At 35.6% G+C, this 23,841-nt stretch overlaps 1 protein-coding gene across 6 annotated transcripts in view; it reads left to right on the forward strand.

The window, feature by feature from the left end:
• The window catches only part of cadm2b (cell adhesion molecule 2b), a 181,854-nt gene that overhangs the window by 125,045 nt on the left and 32,968 nt on the right, over positions 1-23,841 (forward strand). For all 6 annotated transcript variants that reach the window (XM_017490324.3, XM_017490326.3, XM_017490325.3 and 3 more), the window contains exon 3: positions 9,350-9,499. In XM_017490324.3, the coding sequence (XP_017345813.1) occupies positions 9,350-9,499 (150 nt within the window). The remainder of the gene's footprint in view (positions 1-9,349; positions 9,500-23,841) is intronic.

Below are 23,841 nucleotides of genomic sequence, written 5' to 3' on the forward strand. Positions count from 1 at the left end.
TGTGATGTCAGTGAGGCACACAACCGCTAACTTCTCACAGGAATAACAAAAATACAGCACCAATCAATAAATCAGCACCAGAATCACTAAAAACATCATAAACATTTTAATATAAACATATTTAACGTGTTTCAGGGTGTGTAATATGGAGTAATTAAGTATAAACTCTCTCCTCACACTGACAGCTGGCAATAAAATACCTGCTTAGAGTGAAAACTCCAGTCTCGTTGGTCTCTAGTCTTTAGTGTTAACAAGATTAAAAACAAACAATGTGGACCACGAACATCTGACCAATCAGGTTAAAGATGTGTTTCTCTTTGTCAGAGCTTGTCAATTATCTGTTAATTCAAAAATTGTATCTTCTTACACAAGCATTCACATGTGCACGTGTGTTCTAGGCTTGGATTTGAAAAGACTGTGCCTTTCCAGAACGTGTTCCTGCGTTCTGTGCACACATTTTGTATAGCTGTGCGTGTGTATGTGTCAAAATGAAACCCTGCACGAAAGGTAATTCATCTTCTGTCTCATTACTGCAGCATGAGGACACTTCACAAACGCTGAACGTTAATTTTGCTTTGCCCATTAAAGACAGCTGACAGACATACTCATCACATAGAATTCCAAATCATATTTCCTCTCCCATTAGTTCTCATTTAATCTGCTGTTGGCTCCGAGCTGTAAAGCCATGAAACTGGAATTGATCAGATAAGCGCACCGTTCATTACTTCCCTCATAAGTGTTAAGTAGAAAAAATAGCACTTGTGTAGTTGACTCACAGTCTCATGGGCTATCGCTGGATCTGTGAGAAAGCCATATGAATTACGACTTGATGAATCTATTGAAGTTGCTGCTCAGATTTGCATTGCACTGATATTAACTCGTTTATAGAGAAGCTTTTGCTGTGCCCTTATCTAGATATTCAGTAGCCCCTGAGAATCAGTAAAGGCATGATAAAGGGTTGTTTGTATCCCATGACACCCGGTGATGTGACACACACACACACACACACACACACACACACACACACACACACACACACACACACACACTTCTGTTGTACACTTCTGATGTCAACTTTAATATAGTGAATAAAGACTGCACATCAGTCCAGATTGAGAATGGGGGATCATATCAGTGGGTAATGAACTGAGATGAGACCTTCTCCCTCCGTTTATTTGTTAGTTTTTTGGTCGTGCCTGCAGTCTACGGTTTGTTCTGCCATGCTTTGCTTCACTGCCTTCTGGCCATTCATCAAGGCCCAGATTTCCATTATGTGGCTCAGTCAGCTGAAATAGAAAAAAGCTTTTTTAGACCACATGGCTCATTCTCTCTCGCCGTGATTTCTGCCTCTTCTCAGTAGATGCGCTGAAGACATGTTGACTTTATGATACGATGCTATAACAAAGTGCTCTCCATATAGTTTGGTACAGTGAGGAAAAAATCACAGAGAAAAAAAATATATATACAGTATTTATGAAGGAAAAAGAATGAAATGAACCGTTTAAGCCACACAAGCTTGAGTAATGTATTGTCTCACACATTTTGTCTTCCAGTTTTCACCTTGTTCTAATGATACTTATTAAGATGATACTTGGACAGATTAGCCTGTGCAGGATCACAATCCTAACTAAGAATTTTAGGTTTAGCAGAACATTTTCTGAATGGTTCCAAAGAATGTTCACACTCTTAATGTTTCTGGGTGCTGCTGGGAATTTGCGATCGCAGAAATGAGTGAAAAATCCAGCAAACTCCACAATATTCTGAGGAGCTTGCAATTTTCCAAAATTACCACAGATTTTCCGCAGATTTGGACCAAGAAGCATTATGTGACGTCATACCAACGTGCATTCAGCCAAAGCCTTCGTCAATTCACATGTGTCGAACATGAGTACAGCTAAAAGGTCTCATTTACCAACAAACATCACTGCGAAAGGCCGGACAACACAATTTTGTACAATTGCAATTTCACCAATTCAAGTAGTTTTCTGCAAAAAAAAAAAAAAAAAGCAGTTGTGCGACAGATTAGCAGGTTCAGTAATGAGTTGATATCATTCACCAGCATTTTTTTATTCACTCTATTGTCTGTTGACTTTCGTAAAAAAAAAGAAAACATTTCAATTTATGAGTTTGTTTATATGCAATGTGCCTCAATTCATCATATGAATGATGACTTCATAATTCATCAGGTTCATCATATTATTACTCTGTGGTGCAAAGCACTTTGATGGTGTCGTACTTGTTACCTGGCTGTTGGTAGGAACAATTTTTTCTAGGAATAATAATCTGCTTTGAACGAATGGTAGACAGTAAGAATCAGGTATGTGAATGGATATTTGGAGAGTGTGACTAAACTGAGCAAAATACAGTAGAGTGAAGCACAAAACCTACAACTCTAATGCTATCACAACACAACACACCTCATTTCACCTCACTATTTAACAATTTCCTCACAATCATCAAGTGAAAATGAAGATGCTATCTCAAATAATTACTTTAGATGCAACTCACAGCTCACAGCCAAAATGTAAGTCAAAGACTTTCTGTTTTTTTGTCAAGGGTGTAAACAATATGCTTCATTACCAGAAAAAATAAGTACTTGCTCATTTGCCATCGTACATAATTAGCTTGTCATACCTTTGTGCTTAATTCCATTAGTTGCTGCTTTTTCGCCTAGTTAAATGTACTTCTGGGCAAACATAACATGGGACTGGTCAAGCATACTGAAGCTTTGGCTTCCCACATGGTCTCATTAATGAATTTCTGCCCTGGTATTATAGTAGGTGTTTTTAAAACATTGCATGGAGGTTATTTCTGCGATGTTTCAGTCTGCTCTTCTTAGAAGCTGTCGAATACATGATGAATGTTCTTATAACATTCTCTGTTAGCTGGGACATAAAGTTGAGTGTTAAAAATTCTGCTACTTTTGCTATTACTTGTCCACTTGAGGACAGTTTTATATTGCTACAGGCTTTGGAGTCTATTTCTGTAACACAGCAAAACAATAGACTGGGCAGAACAGTAGCATGAGCCAGCTTTTTTTCCCCAGTGGTAGACTGTAACAAAAAAAAAAAGCTTTTTGTTAGAGGGCTCTTTTATGAAAGACAGATGAATAAAGTGAAAATAAAAGAAAGATGACTGAATAAAAAATGAATAAATCAATAAAACTATAAAAGCTAATGCACAGAGTAAATTAGCCAAATGAATTATTCATTTGATTTATATATATATATATATATATATATATATATATATATATATATATATATATATATATATATATATATATATACACACACACACACACACATCAAAAATGTTTTTTTATATAAATGGAGGTGGGGGGGGGCACCATTGTTGCCATATAGCAACAGTGTGCAATGGCAGAATGCATCATACAGTAAAAAAATAACACAAATTGCATGAAAATACAATTCCAATTACTGCATTTTCCATACTATAAGCTGGAGAGTTTTGGTTCCTTCCCTTGAATTCTTAATTCTTTCTTTTGCAACATAAAATTTACAACATAAGTTGCAATTGCAAATTGTCTCAAATTACAACAGTTTTTCTTACTTTGAACATGAAAAATTGTAAATATACTGTTCGCGAAGCCTTGTGTCTTTTTTGTTATATAGGCCTCTTTCAATTAATTAACGCACTTACCCCAGTCCCATTATTGCATATTGTTGCCATATGGCAACAATTACATTTTACCATTTAACAAAATACTCAAAATATATAAACTTGTTTAAATGACAAAAGGTAAATGGTAACTTATCTCAGATAGTGGTTCAATTTTTTCCTTTATATTTTTGTATTTTTATAGTTTTGCCTAAATATTGAAAAAATAATCAAACTTGTAGAGCCTTCCACGGATGAACTTCATCATGCCATGATTGCAGAAAACGACGTGCAAACAGCACTTCCTGGTCATCTGACATGGCATTTTTTGTTGTTGTTGTTATGTCAAAGTTTAAGCCTACCTTTTCAAGTTACATGAAAAAAAAAGAGTTTTGTTTTACTACCTCTCATAAATGTATTGTTCAAAATCAAGTAATTGTTGCCATTTGGCAACACCATACAATAAAGGATTAATATACAATACATTCGAAGTGTGTATCTTTCAGTATAACTTCCTGTAATTTTTATTGATGATATCCAGCACATTTGCCAGATAAAAACTTCATTTTCAGAAGCATAAAGAGAAGCATAAAGTATAAGTTTCCAGATTTGTAAATCTGGAGCTCAGTCTGCAAGTGAAATAAATTTGCTTAATCCGTGCTGTTTTGTAATTTCCCTGCTCAGAGACTCCTGACTGAATGCATCTGTTAAGGTTAAGGTTTAGTGGGTGTGTTAAAACAGGAACTTTGGACTTCCAGGACTTAAGTTTTGCAGCCCTGGGTTAAATTGATCTTACTTAGTAGATGCTTTTACAGTTTAGTATCTGTCAGTATCTATAAACATCAGTATCAGTATCTATAAACATAATAATTTGAATAATATAAGTTAGTTGTTTCCAAATATATTTATTACATTATAACCTAGAATTGTCTACCAGTTATGCTATGGCTTGAGCAAACACCAGCCTACAGATAATTTCAGTTAAGAGAAAAAGAAAATTATTTCATTTCAGGTCCAAATCCTTTTATGTGAGATGTCATCATTTGCTACCAGGCATGCGGCACAATTTTGCCACTGCACGATCTTGTAGTTTTGAGATTAAGCCTGAGTGAGCTCGCTGTGCTGTAATACTCTCCCTTTTGATGTAATATCGATATCTGTTATTAACTGATGCAGTGAAATTTTGTGTTCAATATCAGTGCACTGCCTATACACACTGCTGACCTAACACCCTGACATCCATCATGTGCAGCCCTGTATAGTCTCATATTATGTCCAATCAAATGGTCAAGATCCAGTTAGTTTATTCTGTGTGTGAAATATGATCACGTTTAAACATTTCTTAGCTGAATTTCTGTCTTTGCCTAAGCTGTATTCAATGTTTCAAAGAATGACATGTGGGATAAGAGCAATCTGAAATGATTGATAAAACTGTTAGAATTCGCTATTATTTAATTCATGACTCTATTCGAATTAATTATTAGTATGTTAGCCAGTTTATATAACATCCTAAATGTTATAACGCACAATTTGTTATTGCAAGACTTACTGCTAGTCGTTATATTTAAGTGTTCATGCAGTATAGTGGTTAGCTGCAGGGGGACTGTCTGTATTCCTGCATTGCATTGCCAGGATAAGTCGGTTTTAACATCGACAAATGCATGCAATCTGTCTGTTGGCTTGCCAATCTAATGATGGTGTACTAAAATGAAGCACAAAGTAAAAAGACAAATTCAGTCCTTTACAAACTAATCTCTACCTGCTGCATCTGTAATGTATGTGCGATTTGCCGGAAATAATTTCAGCATGTTTCCCTGTACTGAGAAAGGAACAGAATATCAGTTTACTCTAAAATCACTTAAAATGAAAGACTAAGGGCAGCTGTTGGTGCAGTCAGTAAACATTTATGCTTACATATTTTTGCAGCACACTTGTGAATTTTCCATTTAAAGGTGTTTGCCAATTAAATCTGTATAATTAATCTTTCCAGAAATGTGACTATGTTTTCAGAAAGAAATAATGTTTTTTTTTTTTTTTGTTAGTCAGCGTAGTCCACATAGCTTAAAGTAAACACAGAAGTGCAACTGTTTGTTTATGCATGGACATCACCTCAGGAAAAAGTAAACATAATTGATTTTTTTTTTTTTTAGTGCATTGTTCACTCCTGTGTTTTATGATTATATATTATGTAAGTTAATGGCCACATAAAACAAAATAGAAAAGCTTTAATAAGAATAACATATTTGTTATAAAAAAAAAATTCTGATGTAATTCAGAAACTGCACTTAGTTATCCATTATAAGTGAGTTTTCCATTCATTTTCCAATTACATGGTGGAGATGCTGAATTCTTTTAACTAATTTGCAACATACTGTATACCGTAGCTAAAGGTCACATTTGATTAAAATCCCTCTCTTACATGCAGTGTTTCCAAGCTTTAATCACCAAAATAGAGATTTAACTGTAAGCATGTTTGTTCCTTGTGATTCAGATCCCTTGTTTGTTCTTGATCCAAATCGTTCTTCTTTCTGATAAACTACAAGACAGGGATGCGTAAGGTTCAAACCCCAGAGTCCATGATTGCTGCATCTCACACCTTGAAAGCTCCCGCAGCTCCTGACTGATGAGGAAAGCTGAATCCTCCACAGTGCCTACAATACATACATAGCATGCGGTCCATGTTAGAGGCAGATCCAATGTCACCTTTATGAGAGCAGAACAATAAGATATGCTGGTGGGAAGCCCAGGTGATGCTTCCTTGCTGCTCAGAGACTGTCAAAACACAGGATTAACTCACCAGTAATGCGAGAGACGCTCACACACTGACCTCTAAGTATGAAGAGTTATCCCCATGTTAGTTTGTCTGTTCTGAAAGATAGCTGGGGCTGATCACTAACAAGGACTATGAGCACTATGATGCATGTAATTATAAGTAAGGAATAAAACATGATGAGACATGCTGTTATAGGAAAATAATCAAAGAATGGGCGGTGTAATGTGTTCTGATGTGTAGCGGTTTTCTCTTACCTCCGTGAAGTTGATTATTTTCCAGTAACAAGTAAGAAGCTAGTAACAAAACAAGAAGTGTTTTAAGTGTTCCTCTTATTCCACTGTAATTTCTTATTAATTACAACATATATAGTTATGTTTATTATTGTAGAACATGCATTAAATTTAGTTAATCTTATCACTTATTTTATAGAAGTTACTATATAACCAGTCGTTCCCTCACCAGCCGCTCATTTCTTTATCTATCTCTCTCCATTGTAGTTAATAAAACAAAAATTAAAAATACAGCTTGGCATGTTACAGAGAAACCGCAGAACTGCAAAGACCTCTGTCTGTCCCCTGTTAGAAAACTTTAGCTCTGACTGTTACAAAGCACTGACACTGGAGACTCCTTCCAAAAATGCTAAATGAACACCTCCTCACAGAAAACTTCACTATTACACCAATCATAATGATACATATTGAACCACACCATTTTAGAACAAGCATATGAATGTAAACAATGCAACTAGAACTAGATTCAAGATTCAGGTTCAAGCCCTTTACTGTAATATGCTACACATTCTTCTTATTTTGCACATTCACACACGGTCTGCAGCAGACTGGATAAAAAAAAAAAACATGTAAAATAACAAGAGTGTTTATGGATTGTAACATTGGAGTTAACAATATGGCAAAAATAAAGTAAATATATGAAAACTATTGCTCAGACATAAATAACATTGTTGGTAAATATATATATATATATATATATATATATATATATATATATAGAGAGAGAGAGAGAGAGAGAGAGAGAGAGAGAGAGAGAGAGAGAGAGAGTAAAGGTACTCCGAGCTGCTGGTACAGAAAATTAATGAACACCTTCTGACCAATCAGAATCAAGAATTCAACAGCACTGTGGTATAAGTGCATATAAAATGGGTTCTGTGGTAACTGTTGGCTCATGTACAACAAAAAAGAACAAGTTAGAGAGGAGATGTAGGCAGGGTGTAATTAAGGGACTTTTCAGCAACAAAAAGAGAACAAATGTGGAGTAAGACACAGCAGATTCCACTGAGTGAACGTGATTATGCTTTGCTTGGGTTGCCTCTATAGACCTTTTCACCGTCACAGTTGTATTAACACACACACACACACACACACACACACACACACACATACACAGATATGGACATTAAGATACACGTTTAGGCTATTTTCTCTCGCTCCCAGAAGAGAAAATAAGAGGTCTCTAGCACAGATCGAAGTTTGTCGTGGTTGGGATTTTGTGTCAATTTAGCACCCAGCTGCAACTACAGAAGATGCCAGGCAAACATGACTAGCTCTAATTAGGCCCTGCTACCAATTACTGCTGATCGAGCGTCAGAGGAAGAGAAGAGTGCATGAAAAGAAAAGCAGGAGTAATGCCACTATGCTAGTGATGTGAGACATTGTTGACTTTCTGTGCAGACAGTGTTGTGTCTATGTTTATTAATTTCTATAGATTTTATATACTCTATACTCAGTGTGGTCTTCTTGGCCACTGTAAGCTAAAACAATTCTCATGTGTGATATAAGGTGTATCATCAGTCAGGTCTGAGAATGTTGTGCTTTTTTACATTGTAACCCACAGTTAACAGTATCTAAATTAACGAAATTAAACTGCTTTCTTTCTTGATTATGGGAATTTTTAATAACTATTGCTTGCACATTCAACTTAACAAGGACAAAATTCAAAGTCAAAATTCAAAATCCAATGTCTAAAAACATGTATCACTCCAGGTTATGTTCAGTCAACATAAAAAACTCAACTGTGCTGTATCTCCAAATCTGAATTTAATGAAATTCATTCAGTATATATATATATATATATATATATATATATATATATATATATATATATATATGTATATGCAATTGTTTGATATCCATGAAAGCAGAGCATCTTTGTGACAAAAGATCAAAAGGGTTAAACAATAAGGACAATTATTTCAGCCTTCTTTGCTCATATATATATATATATATATATATATATATATATATATATATATATATATATATATATATACATTTTTTTTTACATGACATTGCAGTTTTCACACTAGAACACAGCTATGTACTGAAGACATACAAATACAATTAATTTGTTGTTTACAAGTAATTTATTAGTTCCTTATATGTCTTGTTTTAAGATATTAGATTGAGAGCGCAATTAGATAGTTATATATTTTAACTGGTCATTTCCCGAAGATATTAATATGGAAGCAGGTAATATCTACAATCTAATAAATAAAGCAAAAATAAACTGTCCACTTTGCCCAAAACTGCTATATTCACTACTTACATGAAAACATGTAAGACACACCCCCACCCCCCCCCCCCCCCACCCCCCCGTGCTGAAGTGTTGTCAATATTATTCAGAGAGAATTACTATATTATTTGACTAATGATAAGGAAGAAATAAATTGCTTTTTGTACACTGTGAAACATCAATCATCATATTTTTCAGTTCTTTGTGGCTGTTAATTTGGAGCCTCCACTACCATAGAATAATTTAATAGAATAATATTTGTGTTGTACTTTTAGCAGAAGATTAAAGATTAAAGGTATATAGACTATGGGCAATAAAATGCAAGTTTTTACTTGCAGTAGTAAGTGAGTTTAATTTCTCTCTCTCTCTCTCTCTCTCTCTCTCTCTCTCTCTCTCTCTCTCTCTCTCTCTCCTGTGTCATTGCAGGCAGTCAGAGCCAGTTTCCTGTCACCCAGAATGTGACTGTGGTGGAGGGGAGCACAGCCAACATGACCTGCCGTGTGGATTACAACGATAACACCTCCCTCCAGTGGTCAAACCCTGCACAGCAAACCCTTTTCTTTGGGGACAAGAAAGGTCAGTGTGACTGGGTCAGTTTATAAACCTTTGTTCTGGAGACCTTGGGTAAATTGTGCCATTTGGGAAGACAGATGAGAACCTAGTCATGTGGGACAATGTGTAGATCAATCGTATTCAAACTTTTTTCCCCTGAGGCCCATTTTGCACTTTGTTGAAAACGTGCACCCCAATGACCCCCCTCCTCCTGCCAAAGCAAAACATGCCCAAAGGAAAGCAAAGGAAATAAGCAACATTTTAAATCACAGTTATAACTGTGATTTAACCAGTTATAACTACCATTTAAATCATTTTAGTGTTAAATTTTACACTTCATAGTAAGTCTACATCATCTGTTTTTTTGGCAGAATTTTTGTCCTTTTCCTTTTTTTCAGCTGAAAATTGTCAGTGCCATCTCTAATAAATATCTTAACTATGTTCATGTCTAATGATAGTACAATCAAACATGTTGATAGATTTTATTTCATATGAATGAACTCTGAACAATTTCCATTTACCGCGGCAGTAAGTGAGGGAGCCGTCTCAGACTTTTATGTGAGAAAATCAATTCTAGACAAGAGATTACTAAATGAGATGAGTGGATAGGGTTGAGTTGGGCTGGGCAGTTAAAAACATTAGCACAACTGTCCAGATTCATTCCAGATTCATACATCAATTGGCTCATCTATCATTTTATGGGGGGGGGGGGGGGGGGGGGGGGGGTGGCTGCTCTTTTTGCATATTTTTGCATTCCAGCATACTCTGATGTTAAAATGCAGAGGTCCTATGTAAAATGCATACCTGTTGGCCCGATAGAATCATTTTCAGCAAGTGTATTGGACTTTAACATCATTCGTTTCCTATTAGATTCACTGTAGTTTCTGAATAATTCCTAGTAGTTACTGAATCATGCTTTAAGATAACTAACTGATTAATAAGCTGTATGTTTCAGGGGTTAAAATATCTACTTCTTTATCTAGTTTGTATTATAAACTGTTTGCTGCTACTTTTGTATGATTATCAGTTCACATGTTGCTTAGCTCTTTTGAGAGCATTATGAAAATACTGAAAGTGACTAAGTAGAGCTTGAAGTCACAGGGACAGAAATCAGATGCAAATCGAAACCTCCACCTTGAAACACATTAAAAATGTGTTGGCATGCTTGGCAATTCTCATGTTTATTTGTATGTGCTGTGCTTTCTGTGTTCCCCTGGGAAGTTAGCATTTGAATGTTGGGCTGATATCACAGTGGGGCATAGTGATAGTGATAGTGCATTTACAATGCTGTTTACTAGGAGGGGGAAAATGATCTAAAACATAAGGGATAATGGCCAAATTTCAGTCTTCGCTATGGCAGAGACTCAGCTCAGCAAGATGACAGAGATGACAAGCACAATAGAGTCGATGGTGGTATTAGCATGAAAGCTGAAGCTTTCAAACTTTAACTTTTTTGAGCAGCGTGTACAGATGATAATAGAGATGAACAGACTAAAGGACTAAAGCGCTGCTGCATCACTCTCTTTAGGTGGAGATTAAGCAAGTGATTAAATCCCACTGGCACCACTGTCAGCAGTTAGTCAAATGCTGATGTGAGTAATCTAGGAATCCGTTGAGAAGTAGGCCAACATGTTGTTGAAAATTTTAAATAAAAAAATAAATTATTTTTAAATAAAAAAATAATAAACTCAGATTTTAATTTAAAAAAATAATAAATCTTAGACACCACTGAAGATCACATGTTGGGTTTTTGCTTTCAGTTATGAATTTTTAGGTATTATGTAAGTATTTCATTGTCATTTGGCTGTAAAATTCACGTTAAGCTTCATGTCTTATGTACAAAGTAAGTACAACGTAACTTCCCCAATTATCTCAGTACATTTGAATGTCATTCTCCAGGAAAGACAATTTCAGTCCTCAATCTGCTCAATACACATTGCTCTCACACTGGTATGCAGGTAGTTTTTCAATGTTTTGGAGGAAGTAATTGGAAGCAGGCATTGGCTGGGCCTCTCTGACAAAAAAACTAGGCTGTTTCTCTGGTGGAAAAGAGCAGCTTCATTAGCCTGCTGCACTGACATTTAAGATTTTATGTGTGTCTATGTGAGTGCAAAAATGATTTCTCACATTTGAAAGAATGTATCGCTTCTCATGTATGCTCAAGTCTTTGTTCTGCCAGGGGAAATATATGATTCTAATGGTGTACCCTGCTGGAACAATAGTGACAAGTGTGTTTGTTAGAAACGTGTGTAGCTTCAGTGCTATAGCAGTCCATCAGTTTTAAGATAAAGGTAAACTTTGCGACGCAGAAATCTAACGAGGAACCATACCAATTTTAAGAGTTGATATAAACAAGTCAGCATGGAAGGCTGCAAATGATGGGGGTTTCAAGTAGGGACAAGTTTTTGCATTTATGGATTGGTTTTCATTTGTATCATATTCCACATTTTAATTCTTACAAATTCTCTCAAGTCTCAAGTCACAAAGCAGCAAAAGGTCAAGGATACACAAATGTGTCTGAGAAGTAAAGAATTACCGTCACACATACTTCAACTACATTTTCTAATATGTCTTTAGTCATAATTACTTTAATGCCTTGACACCAATAATCTTGTCCACAGTTTGGTGGCCAGATATTAATCAGATTTTAAGGTTCTGTCATATGTATGAGTGCCCACTGGCAGAATTCCATCTTTCTTGGTCCTCACATACTTTCACCAGAGGTCATGTTTCCTTTCTGTGTGTTTTTAAACAATCCAGATGTGAGAAGAAAGTTCAGCCGCCACACTAGCTGTGGGGTCCAAGGAAACCAAGTCAAACAAAAAAAATCTAAACTACACTTATATACTCTCAAGGGGATCTGAGACCTGGCAAGTGTACTAAATTTTCAGCACAATGCCTGCTTGGCAACTAACCATTAGTGCCTTCTCTTGTGTAGGCATGAGGACAGATTTGCTGTTGTTAAGGTGAAGTCAATCTGACAGGTCTGTGATCGATATCACAGACACACAGACACTCACTGGCCATGCCAGAGACTTATTGAGATGACTGTCCTTTTTGCTAGTGGAATCTGATGATAATTGAATGGTCCAGAGAGGAGAGTAGTGGCTCTCAGTATACACTGACACACAGGGACAGAGAAATGCCATTTGTTGTGCTGGCAAACTCACAAGCCCACAGGCAGCAGAAATACACAACCTGCTGGGCCTGTCTTTTAGAGACTTATTCTGTCACCCACTTTGCAGAATGATTTATTTAGCCTTCTTTGTCTCCAGTCACATATGGGCAAAAAAGCTGCCAGTTTTCCCGAAGGTGTATTTGCCTCGAAGGTCCCCATTGTAAGTGCTTTCAGGAATCGCATATGTTTCCTTTAATTCCTGCTGATCAGTTAACTTGTGGATTAAATTCTTTTGAGTTATGATTGGGCTTCTCCAAAAATAGAGCAAAGTGTGTGGTGAATAATATAAACCGACACATTTAAACCTGTGCTTTTTGTGGGACCAAAGCGTCTTTGTCAGCAGCAGGCTGAAGGGGTGAGCTTGCTCCTGAGGGAACACTAGAAGATAAGAGAGGCTACTTGTAGAGAAAGAACGACATGAGAGATAGAAAGAGGGAATGCAAGTGAGGCAGAATAACCACAGTTAAGCTCTACGGCTTGAATCTGACGGATCACCAGTCTGAAGTGGTTGCGGGTTTGTTTAGTCTAGTCTCATGTTTTCTTTACCTGCATGTTTACCTTGACCGTGGGAGAAAGAAAGAAAGAAAGAAAGAAAGAAAGAAAGAAAGATGGAAATAGTCAAGTAAACAAAATACAAAACCAATAAAGATAAAAAAGATGAAAATTTTACTAAAAATTTATTAAAATTATAGCATTTGCATGACCATGGATACTGTTTTTCCTAGTTCAGTTTCAATAATTACTACATCCATAAACATCTTTAGATTTATATTCATACCATTTTTCTTACACATTATATTCAGGTTTTTTGTTTGTTTGTTTGTTTTTATTGCAATGTACATTTCTTAGCAGCATGCCATTAAATCCCCATTTGTCATTTGACAGTTCTGGCCCATGCTGCTAGAGGGTGACATCATCATATTCATATGCACATTCATCACATTAGCACCATAACATTACATTCACAGTAAGCAATGCTCAAGGCACAAATAATCAGTTTAGGTTATCGACTATGTTCACTTCAATGGCTGCTGGCTCGGGTGTGATGAAATAAAGGCCTGGAGGCTGACATTTTGACAGAGCCTGATGCCAATACAGTAATTCCAACCAACCAATCACATGAGCCATATGCGCTTAAAAGAAAAATGCTAGTGGGACCGTTTTGTTTATTTCAACCTAGAAATAATTGGCACTGTTGGCTTTTATTTACAGTTGTCCATTACTATATCAAAAGTTTGCAGTGTGTATACAACCCCAATTCCAAAAAAGTTGGGACGCTGTGTAAAATGTCAATAATAGCAGAGTGCAATTATCTGCAAATCTCATAAACCCATATGTTATTCACAATAGAACATAGAAAACATATCCAATGTTTAAACTGAGTAAATGTACCATTTTAAGAAAAAAATAAGGTAAGTTTGAATTTGATGGCTGCAACACGTCTCAAAAAATTTGGGACGGGGCAACACAAGGTTGGAAAAGTAAGTGTATTTAGTGTGACTGAATACAAAGGATCAGATATGGCACTATAGAGATGTGTACATGTGAATATTATGTAGAAGCTAAGAACATGGCTGTAAATGTTTTCAGCATAGTCAGAATCCTTATCACATGTGTATGGATTTCAATGGAACAGTGTTACTAAAGGTCAGATAGTCTCCTCTCAGACCAGAAACCCTTAATCATCCATCCATTAGATAGCTCACCCATGCACCTCAGTTACCTACCAAAATAATGACATGTCTGTGCTCCTTTATATCCCCTTTTAAAATAGTCTGAGTAGTGGAACTATGCCATTTTGCTGCTATGAGCTAACAGGCCTCTGTCTGAGTAAGACAAAATCAAGAGCAGCAATCAACTGTTGTAACTGCTGTTTGCGATCCTGCCGAATGTGTGATGAAATTACACAGCAGAATTCCAGTGTCTGACTGGGTAAAATAAAAATAAAAATAAAAATGCAGCATGTTGTTTACACAACTAATCAAAGTAAATGTCCCTCTGTTAATGAATGAGGTACATTATTTATTCAACCAGCTGTTAAAAAGAAATTAACCTTCATGCATGCTCAAGATATCAGTTGTTAGTGATTGTGACTCTGTGAAGTGGAAAATCTTTGTTGTAAATATAAAAACAATAAAATAGCATTGCTATAATGGCATCATTATGCCTTAGATTTGAACATCATGTTGACCTGTTGTTGACTGTGTGTGTGTGTGTGTGTGTGTGTGTGTGTGTGTGTGTGTGTGTGTGTGTGTGTGTGTGTGTCCTACAGTATGCCTAAGTCTGTTTAATTGTTCATAAGTAGATTGAATTACATTCATGGCACTTACAAAGATTTAGAATAATACTTTATAACTTATTCTTATTCTAAACTTATAGTATAATTTACATGTTATATGTACAGATGTATTATAATGTCTGTTTATAAATAAACATCAAAGACACTAATGCTATGGTGTACTTATAACACAGGTTCTGCATTGTACCTTGAGGTACAGAGAAGAAACCTTTTGTTTATGCAATATTCTTATGATAAAATATTATAATGCATTCAATAATTTATTGATAATACATATACTGATGCATTATAAAGTGTTAATAAAATGCAGTTATACCTCTTATGCCAGGTATTATATATTATTATGTATGATGTATAATACATTCTAAATCTATTTATCATTCATTATGAATACTCATAGGAAGACTGATAGGATGTGCTATTAAATATAAAATAAGCTTGCATGTCAGTTAGTTATAGCCTGATTATCACATGTTGCATATCAAGATAAAAATATTTTGGGTTTTTTGGGGGGGATTTTTAAATGAGATGAGATTTTTTTCAAAAGAAAAAATGGAAAGTATGAGTAATGATTACAGTAAGGTGGACGCGGTTTGCTTGAGAGGAATTGAAAATAGTCAAATTCACTCTTAGGCTTCATAGCAAACAGCACAAGACAGTCAATAACAGATACAGGGATGTACACTCCCACCCCATGTGATTGGGGGAAATCACATTCTTTTTTTTTATTATTTTAACATTTAATCAGCATTTTGTAAAATGTCAGCAAACATATTATGTTGTTGTTGTTTTTTTCCTTTTTGACAGTGCTGGCTCTTTCCAAGTCCTTTCAATTTTAACAAATATGAAACAGTTGACATTTACTTTCATGTTAAGTATTTCAGCATTTTATAATTCTGACACTTTTGCCTGGGGCACACACAAGCTTACAGTCACTTCAGATGCATTAGCTGCATTATAGAGGGATCAGACAAGATGACCTGCTTGATTAGGTTTATTCTCTCGCATAGTGATGAGCTGTCTGAGACTTCATCTCGGTAAGCTACTAAGCTTGTATACGGCCTATAGGCTTACAGACAGAGTGACATTTCAGGTTCATGTATTAAAATAGCACTGAATGGTAACGCTTTACATTTAGGTTCCCTTAACTAGCCTCATTTTCTGCATTAGTTAACATTAACAAATGAAAAACCTCAACATTAATAAAGCACAAGTGATAATAAGAAAGTAACAAAGCAAGTTAACACATACAGTCATTTAGGTTTGTTTAAATACATGAATGCAAAATGCTAGTGTTCTGTTTTCCTGTGTAGTGCAGTCAACAAACTGGTCGAAAGTTGGGAGATTGGAATCCAGATTTACATGGTTATAGTCTCCAGTAATTACCACAAAAGCTACAGTGTTTTTAAACTGTAACTTAGCAACAGTGGCATGCATTACATCACATATCGCTTCCTTGTCAGCTGACGGTGGTTTTGGTGATTATTGTGTCACTGTTTTGTAGTAAATTCTGCAAAAGACAAGGTGCATGTGATAAAAATTTGTTTTACCTTTCTGGCCGTTGTCCATAGTACTATATATTACGCCATGTTAAGCCTTTGGATTGGCCTGAGAGCTAGGCCTAGCCTACAGTATCTACAATCCATTCTCACTTATTGTTCATGCCCCCAATGACACCTTGTAACCATGTAATATCCAGACTGGGACTGGGACCTGGGTGAAGACTCCTCCAGAATCCCCTGAAATTAATCCTAATGAGATGGTGTGGCATGTAACGAGTATATCTATATTTATCAACAGTCGAACATGCATCCCAAACATAGGTCATAAAAATACTGGCACTCACGATATGGGAATAGTAAATTGCTGAGTGATTTCGGGTACAGCATGACATGTCTGAACAGTTGCTTTACAAGATCTGTTGCAAAGATGGACACAATGATGAAAAATGTGACTTATAAAGTCATGTAAGTAATAATAAATACATAAGGTCACAATATATAAGGTCTCACCATTGCGAGAATTAAAGCTGCAACTGTGGGAAATAAAACCCCCAATTCGGAACGAGTGAAACTGATTGGTTGGCAATTCTACCTCACACCCTGTGAATGAAAGGTGGTAAGTTATCGACTTATCCAACTTCTCCAAAACAGAAGATGGACTTCAGTCCATCTTTCCAATCCACAGATCAAACATACTATACTAGATACAATATATACATAATTACTGCTAAAATCATTGGATTAAAATAATTCTGATACTAATTCCTATATACTATTTGTAAATGATATTTAATAAAAGTTTCATTGTATTAAAAAGTGATCAGTAATTTATTTGCTTAGGCAATAGATAGGTGGTGGGGATGAAGACGTGGGGGTAGAAAGTAGTAATATAGATGCCAGCAGGAATGACCTGCTTGAGCTGCGTGAGCTGAGAGAATGAAAACCATTACACTAAAGCACTTTATTAGCAGGTTAATTAACTCACCCAAACACATCCTATAAGAGATTAATCAGATTCATACACAACATAACCACAATATTATAACCTGCATCTGCACGAAATGGCACAACTATCCATGATAGGATGTGTAACTAATGTTGTGAATATGCTCGTTCTGTAATTTGATAAATGTTGCCACATGTTTAAATTCATACATAAAATGTTTCATTTTGATCGATTCCCACAGCACAGGTACTATAACTATAGTATTTAAATTAACACAGGAAAATTGTGTGCGGCAGAATAATGCAGTGTTAATGTGGCTATTGTAAAAGTGGAACAATAATTTTAAAACAAAAATTACCATCTGACAGTTTTAGACAAGAAATAAAACTTACTTTTCACATGAAAACATGATATTACTTTCATTTCATCAGTTAATAACATTAATACTTGAGTATATTTAAAAGCAGCGATTTTACTTTCACTTGAGGGTGTTTGAGTAAGATGTTGACACGTTATCTACAGTGTACTTTCACTTAAGTAGAACGTCTCAGTGTACTCTCCACCCTGTTTCAGTGTTAATGAAATACACCAAATTGTCTAGTCTTGACTGTTCTATCCATAACTATATAGTCCATATAATTTAGCAAACATTATATTACAGAATGTAATGTTTAGAGCTTTCTGAACTACAGGTATAACTATTATAACTTGCTTTTGAACCTCATTTTTGAATTTTGAAAGTTAACTTCTAACTTAAAGTGCCCGTGAAGTGCCTTGAAATGCACAGAATTATTTGATGTGTTGATGTAACTTCCACTAAAACAGGAAGCCAGAGCGGGACATATCAAGTGGCTCCTCCCCCTTTTTAAATAGCTACTAGCATGTAGCTTACCTCACAGCCCTGTGTAAGCTGTACTTGACAGTTAGTACCATGGATTTTTATAATGTTGGTGGTGGGACGCTTCAGATTCTAGAGAGCACTTGAGTGCACAGAAAATGTGATGAGAAGCTGAAGTGCAGAATTATATCATCAAAATTGTTGAGCCATATTGATGGTAGAGAGAGACTATAAATTATGAATGCCTATATCTTCTAAATGTGAATTTTTGGAGCAAACTAGCTTATAGATAACCTTAAGGCTAACATATTCATTATAAAAGTCACAAAACTTCTATTTTGATTTCTTGGAGACAGAGAGAATTCGTGTAGATTTAACGGTTCATATTGATTGCTGTGGATTTAATTTTTGTCATTGATGGTATGAACAGCAGTTTATGCAGGTGTTCATTACTTGGCATATTTACTTTATTATTTAAAAAATCAATTAAGACAAAATAAGCTACTTCGTTAATGCTGCTTATGGTGTTTTAAAAGCTTGTGTTCATGGTATGTTCATGCTAACTAATGTGACTAAAGCACTAATTATGTCAGTTAAAGAAGAATGAATGTAAAGTGTTACTTCTTTTGTTATATGGTAATGGAGAGGGGGCGAGATGACTAGTTCATTCTCTTTCATCCCCTTACTGTGCTTCTGGCCTGACTATCACTCATGGAGGTGAAGCAACACCTACGCAAGGTCTAAATCTGACAACAGCCTACTCAGCAAAGTGCCAGCTTCAAAGTGTAGAGTCAGGATGTATACATGTACGTGTGTCCCTTACAAAACATACGTGGAGGTGTTCTTCCTTGCTGAAACCTGCACTAAAATCGATCTTAGCTACAAGCCACGTTGCTCTGCTGATCAGATGAAGACACACATAAACTACCCTCAGGTCCTTTCTGTTCATTCTCATGAATAATGAATTAGTAGGATATCCATACCATGATGTCTGCAGACTGCCCAAGACACGACACTGTGGTTAGCGTGTGTACTACGAGAGCACACACATCCATCTTACCTTACAGCCATTAGGGGTGAACGCTGAAAGAAGCACCCCCATGATGAGTTACACTGTGAAAAAAATCAATGGGTTCCATATGTCTCCCTTAGTGTTCCACTATTAATGTGCAGCCAACTTATGATTCATCACAAGAAAAGAAAAAAACACAAATTAGACCGTTGCACAACACAGTGTGATTTACTGGTTCGTGTGTTTGTGCCCTGTTTAGGGGAAAACAACACTGGCAAAACCTGCTTGAAAGCCATTTTACACTTTTTAATGAGAGCTTGTTATTACAATGCGTAATAGTTGCTGAATAATTGATGTGCAATTTAAAGATGAAATAGGAGTGAGATAATGGTTGGAGGTAGATGTAAATGCAGATGAATACCTATACTTTAAGATGTGATGTAAAAGGTCTGAAGCATGATACAAAGTCACTGTGTGAATCCGTATGAAGCACAGGCCTAATTGAAGATAGTTGCACCGAGTGAGCTTGGGTCAAGCCTTGTTCTTTAAAAGCATATCTCAAATGTTGATGCCACTCAAACGCTTCCTGGAATTCATTAGGAACATTCAGCTCACAACTGCTAAAGGTCAAATGCAGAGTGGGCTCTTAATTGGCCTGGGGCAATTAGAATGTTGTTATCTTCAAAATTACTGCATTAATGGACTCGTTAAATTGGTCATTAGCCAAGGAGATTCAGACAGCCATGGACGGTGCATTAGATTTTATGAGCAAAAATTCAATTACCATGCAAAACAAAAATTAGCATACAATACTCTCTTTAGCTCAAGGACAAGAGCACATTTATATTGCCGATCAACGCGAATATACCTGGATGAACTGTTTTCCACTTCTACCATCACTCTTATCTTGGTGTCAATATGTTTCCTAAAATTGTAAAGATTTATAGGGCTAAACAACACCCATATAAACCCTTTCTAAGAACTGACATGAACATACATATAAATTTATGAAGGCTAATTCCAAAAATTATCAGTCGTTATAAAGACTGCTTTAATGAATTTCGATATCAAGAACCTGAGACAAGGTTGTGTAATAAGTTAGAATGTCATGACAACTTACTCAATAACCCTAAAACAAAACTATTGCTGTATCATTTGATAAGAACAGCAGGGGGGGAATGAAGGAAGATAACCAAAGCATTAGCAGAGGTTAGGATTAGCGAGTTAGAATTGTGTTAGTATGGTCTCATGCTATACTATAGAATATGAATATTGCTTTGTGACTGATGTCCACAGCCATTTCAGAGAAACGCCCTGACTTACTAAAGGTTTGTATGTGTAAAAACAAAAGAAACAAGCTGATTTACTTAACAAAAGTTTAACAGAACATAGCATGAGCAAAATAACACACCATATCTGATTTGCCTGGAAAAAAAAAGTGCAAAGTGTGGGATGTTGTCTGTGCAAATAAATAAATTTAGATAAATTTAAATAAATTTAGCACCTGCAATTCAATTTTCTAAGACTTAAAGTCTTGCAGAACCGAAAGTCTTGCAAATTAGTGCTACTGAACTGCAGGTATTACATTTGTAGCAGCCCATTTCCATCAGTTGATGTCATTCACTAGGATTTAATAATGAAAAGATTGATCATGTCTTAGTGATCAGAAAGGTTCTTAAAATTATGACTAAATAGTACTGTAACTAAGTTTCATATTTCACATTCACTGCACATTCCTGACTCTAATTCCAACAGGATTTAAATAGAGCCTGTGAAAAGGTTTTTATTCACAGGTTTGCTATGAACAGAACAAACAATCTTTTTTTTTTTTCATATTCAATTAGGAACAGTTTGTTGATGCTTCTCACTGCTTTTAATTGGCGGTATACTGGACGGGTAATTATGCGTGTGTGGCAAGGTTCACGTTCTGTTTACCTTTGTGGAGTCTTTTAGAGACCTAAACTCACCATGGCGATCAAGAACATATAGCACATGCCAAGTTTACATATTTTTCCTCCCCCTACTTTGCATGTGAAGTAATTTACTCAATTATTCGTAATCACCTGCAACATGCCCACTACTTGCAAATACAATTTATCCCATTGCACATGCAAATTAGTGCATGTTATGTGGGACCTTATGTGTGGATTGTCATAAAGTGCACCGTTTACAGTGTTAATTATGTGAGTTACTGTATATAGGATTAAGACAAATCAAAATGCTTACAAAGCCATGAGGTTAGTGAATGATTTAATTAATATATGTGGCTCATTATAGAGAGACAACTATTTGAGTTGAAATCACCAATAGAATGAATATATGTATTGGATTCTGTATGTATGAACATATTTACAAATATAATAGTCTGATTGGAAGTCAGATACTCAGCGAACCATAATATATTTCCCCACATGTGTAATATAGTTATATTGATATATTACAGTATTTTTATGCAATTATGGCTGGTTGTGATATTAGATGGGAGGAGTAAAATCTAATATCTCTCAATAACAATGCTATTATGATGCTATTATATTATCCATCCATCCATCCATTTGCTGTACTGCTTATCTTACTCAAGGTTGCGGGGGGAGCCTGGAGCCAATCCCAGGGAACTCTGGGCAAAAGGCAGGTGACACCCTGGACAGTGTGGAAATCCATCGCACATGCACTCCCGCACCCATTCACACACTACAGACAATTTAGAGATGCCAATCTGCCTACAGTGCATAGCTTTGAACTGGGAGATGAAACCGGAGTACCCTGAGGAAACCCCCGAAGCATGGGGAGAACATGAAAAGTCCACGTACGCAGAGTGGAGACAGAAATTGAACCCCACAACCCTGGAGATATTATATTATGAACATTGATATTATTAGGGTTGATCAGTGCATTATCTCTCAAGGTCTCATCAAAGATATACCAAAATGATTTGAGGAAAACCTCTTAAATCACTGATTTATTACTGATTTATTAGTGACATGACATGAAAAACAGCAAGTTAAATGAAGATCTAATCTAAGGGTCTTTTTGCTCTGTGTAATCACTTGACATGACTGTCATTTAAGGCTGCTTGAATCAAGAGTCTGAACTAGAAGGAAATCAGCCTCAGTCTCTCTTCTTCACACCATTCTGTGTATTTGTCTTACAACCAGTGGTGGTCGTTTTGTCCTCAGTGTTACAAAAAATCCAAAATAATCAGCTTTAAGGCATTTGTTAAGACCAAATAATCTGATCATGACATCAAAAATGAAATTTTACAGTGATGTGTTTTTATTATAGTATCTTTTTTATCTTTGTCTTTTTATCTTTAAAAGAATATAAGGTTTCATCTTGGAGTCCACGTCAGATTATATGTTGCTGATACCCATCCCATGGCCCTGCTAGCCTATTTATACCAGCCATCACTGTTTATATGGTATTAAATAACAATGCCCTAGAATATTTGTAAAAGAACAATGACATTCCTCAAAATGGCTCATACAGCTTATTGCTCTATAAAGCACCTGACTAATTACCTCCACAATGTATGTCCATTTTTTCTGATTACTCAGCAGCAACAAAATTAGTGCAATGTGCCTCTGTTATTCATATGCATTTGGAATTTAGCATCTTAGTAACCACCTCCTCTCATATTGACAGTAATTGTCTGTTTTAAAGCTCTCTATCTTACACAGAGCTAAATGGATTCTTAATGGACTTGTTACACCATTAACAATAGACAAATAATATAAAGTGCTGTATGACATTTTAAAAAGTCTTCTGGTAAACAGCATTAACTCTGTCGTTAAGAAAGGGAAACCTTAATTCCATTAAGTTTTTTAAAGCTTTATTTCTCCATAGTTGGTTAATAAGTTAATGGATAAAAAGCCTCTTAAGTCTGTTATTCAGGTTGGATTTAAACATGTGCAGAGGCATTGTTAGACACACAAGTTAAAATGAGAAATTTATTGACGTGAAATTTTAAACAAAAAAAGGGTGCTGTATATTGCATTTTAGTCAATATGGATAGGTTGAATAATTGGTTGGATAATTTGATAATAGATAATGCATTAGAAACATTTTGAAAAGGCTCAGGTAGGAAATCATACAAACGTCAAGAGTCCAGTTGGACACACTGTGTTCTACACTAGTAAATGCATAATAAATTACTGACAACACTCTTTAAAATTGTCAAACTATGTCAAAAATGTCATACAATAATAATTTAACAGTAACAATAACATCTTAGGTATAATTAATGATTTTGCTTGTCTTACATGCATATTATTAGTAATTTGCAGTCTACCATGAATTTAAAATTTACATAACTTACAGGCATATATTTTAGTATGTGAAATATGAGCATAAAAAAGGCCTAAAGTTACCTTGGTCAATAAGGTCTGATTTCATTTGTTACATCAAGTTAGCCATGTACAAAATAATAATTCAACTTGTTGTGATTCATCCCTGCTATTTTGAGTTGGACATAGAGGTTCTGCTACATTTTTGCCTTGGGGTCTCTAGTGCTCTGCTTATATGCATAATTTTCAATTCAATTGAATTAAATTCAGTTTTATTTGTAGAGAACTTCAGTAGGGATTGTCACAAA

Source organism: Ictalurus punctatus, chromosome 17, assembly GCF_001660625.3.
Source record: "Ictalurus punctatus breed USDA103 chromosome 17, Coco_2.0, whole genome shotgun sequence".
In the NCBI taxonomy this organism is placed as follows: domain Eukaryota; kingdom Metazoa; phylum Chordata; class Actinopteri; order Siluriformes; family Ictaluridae; genus Ictalurus; species Ictalurus punctatus.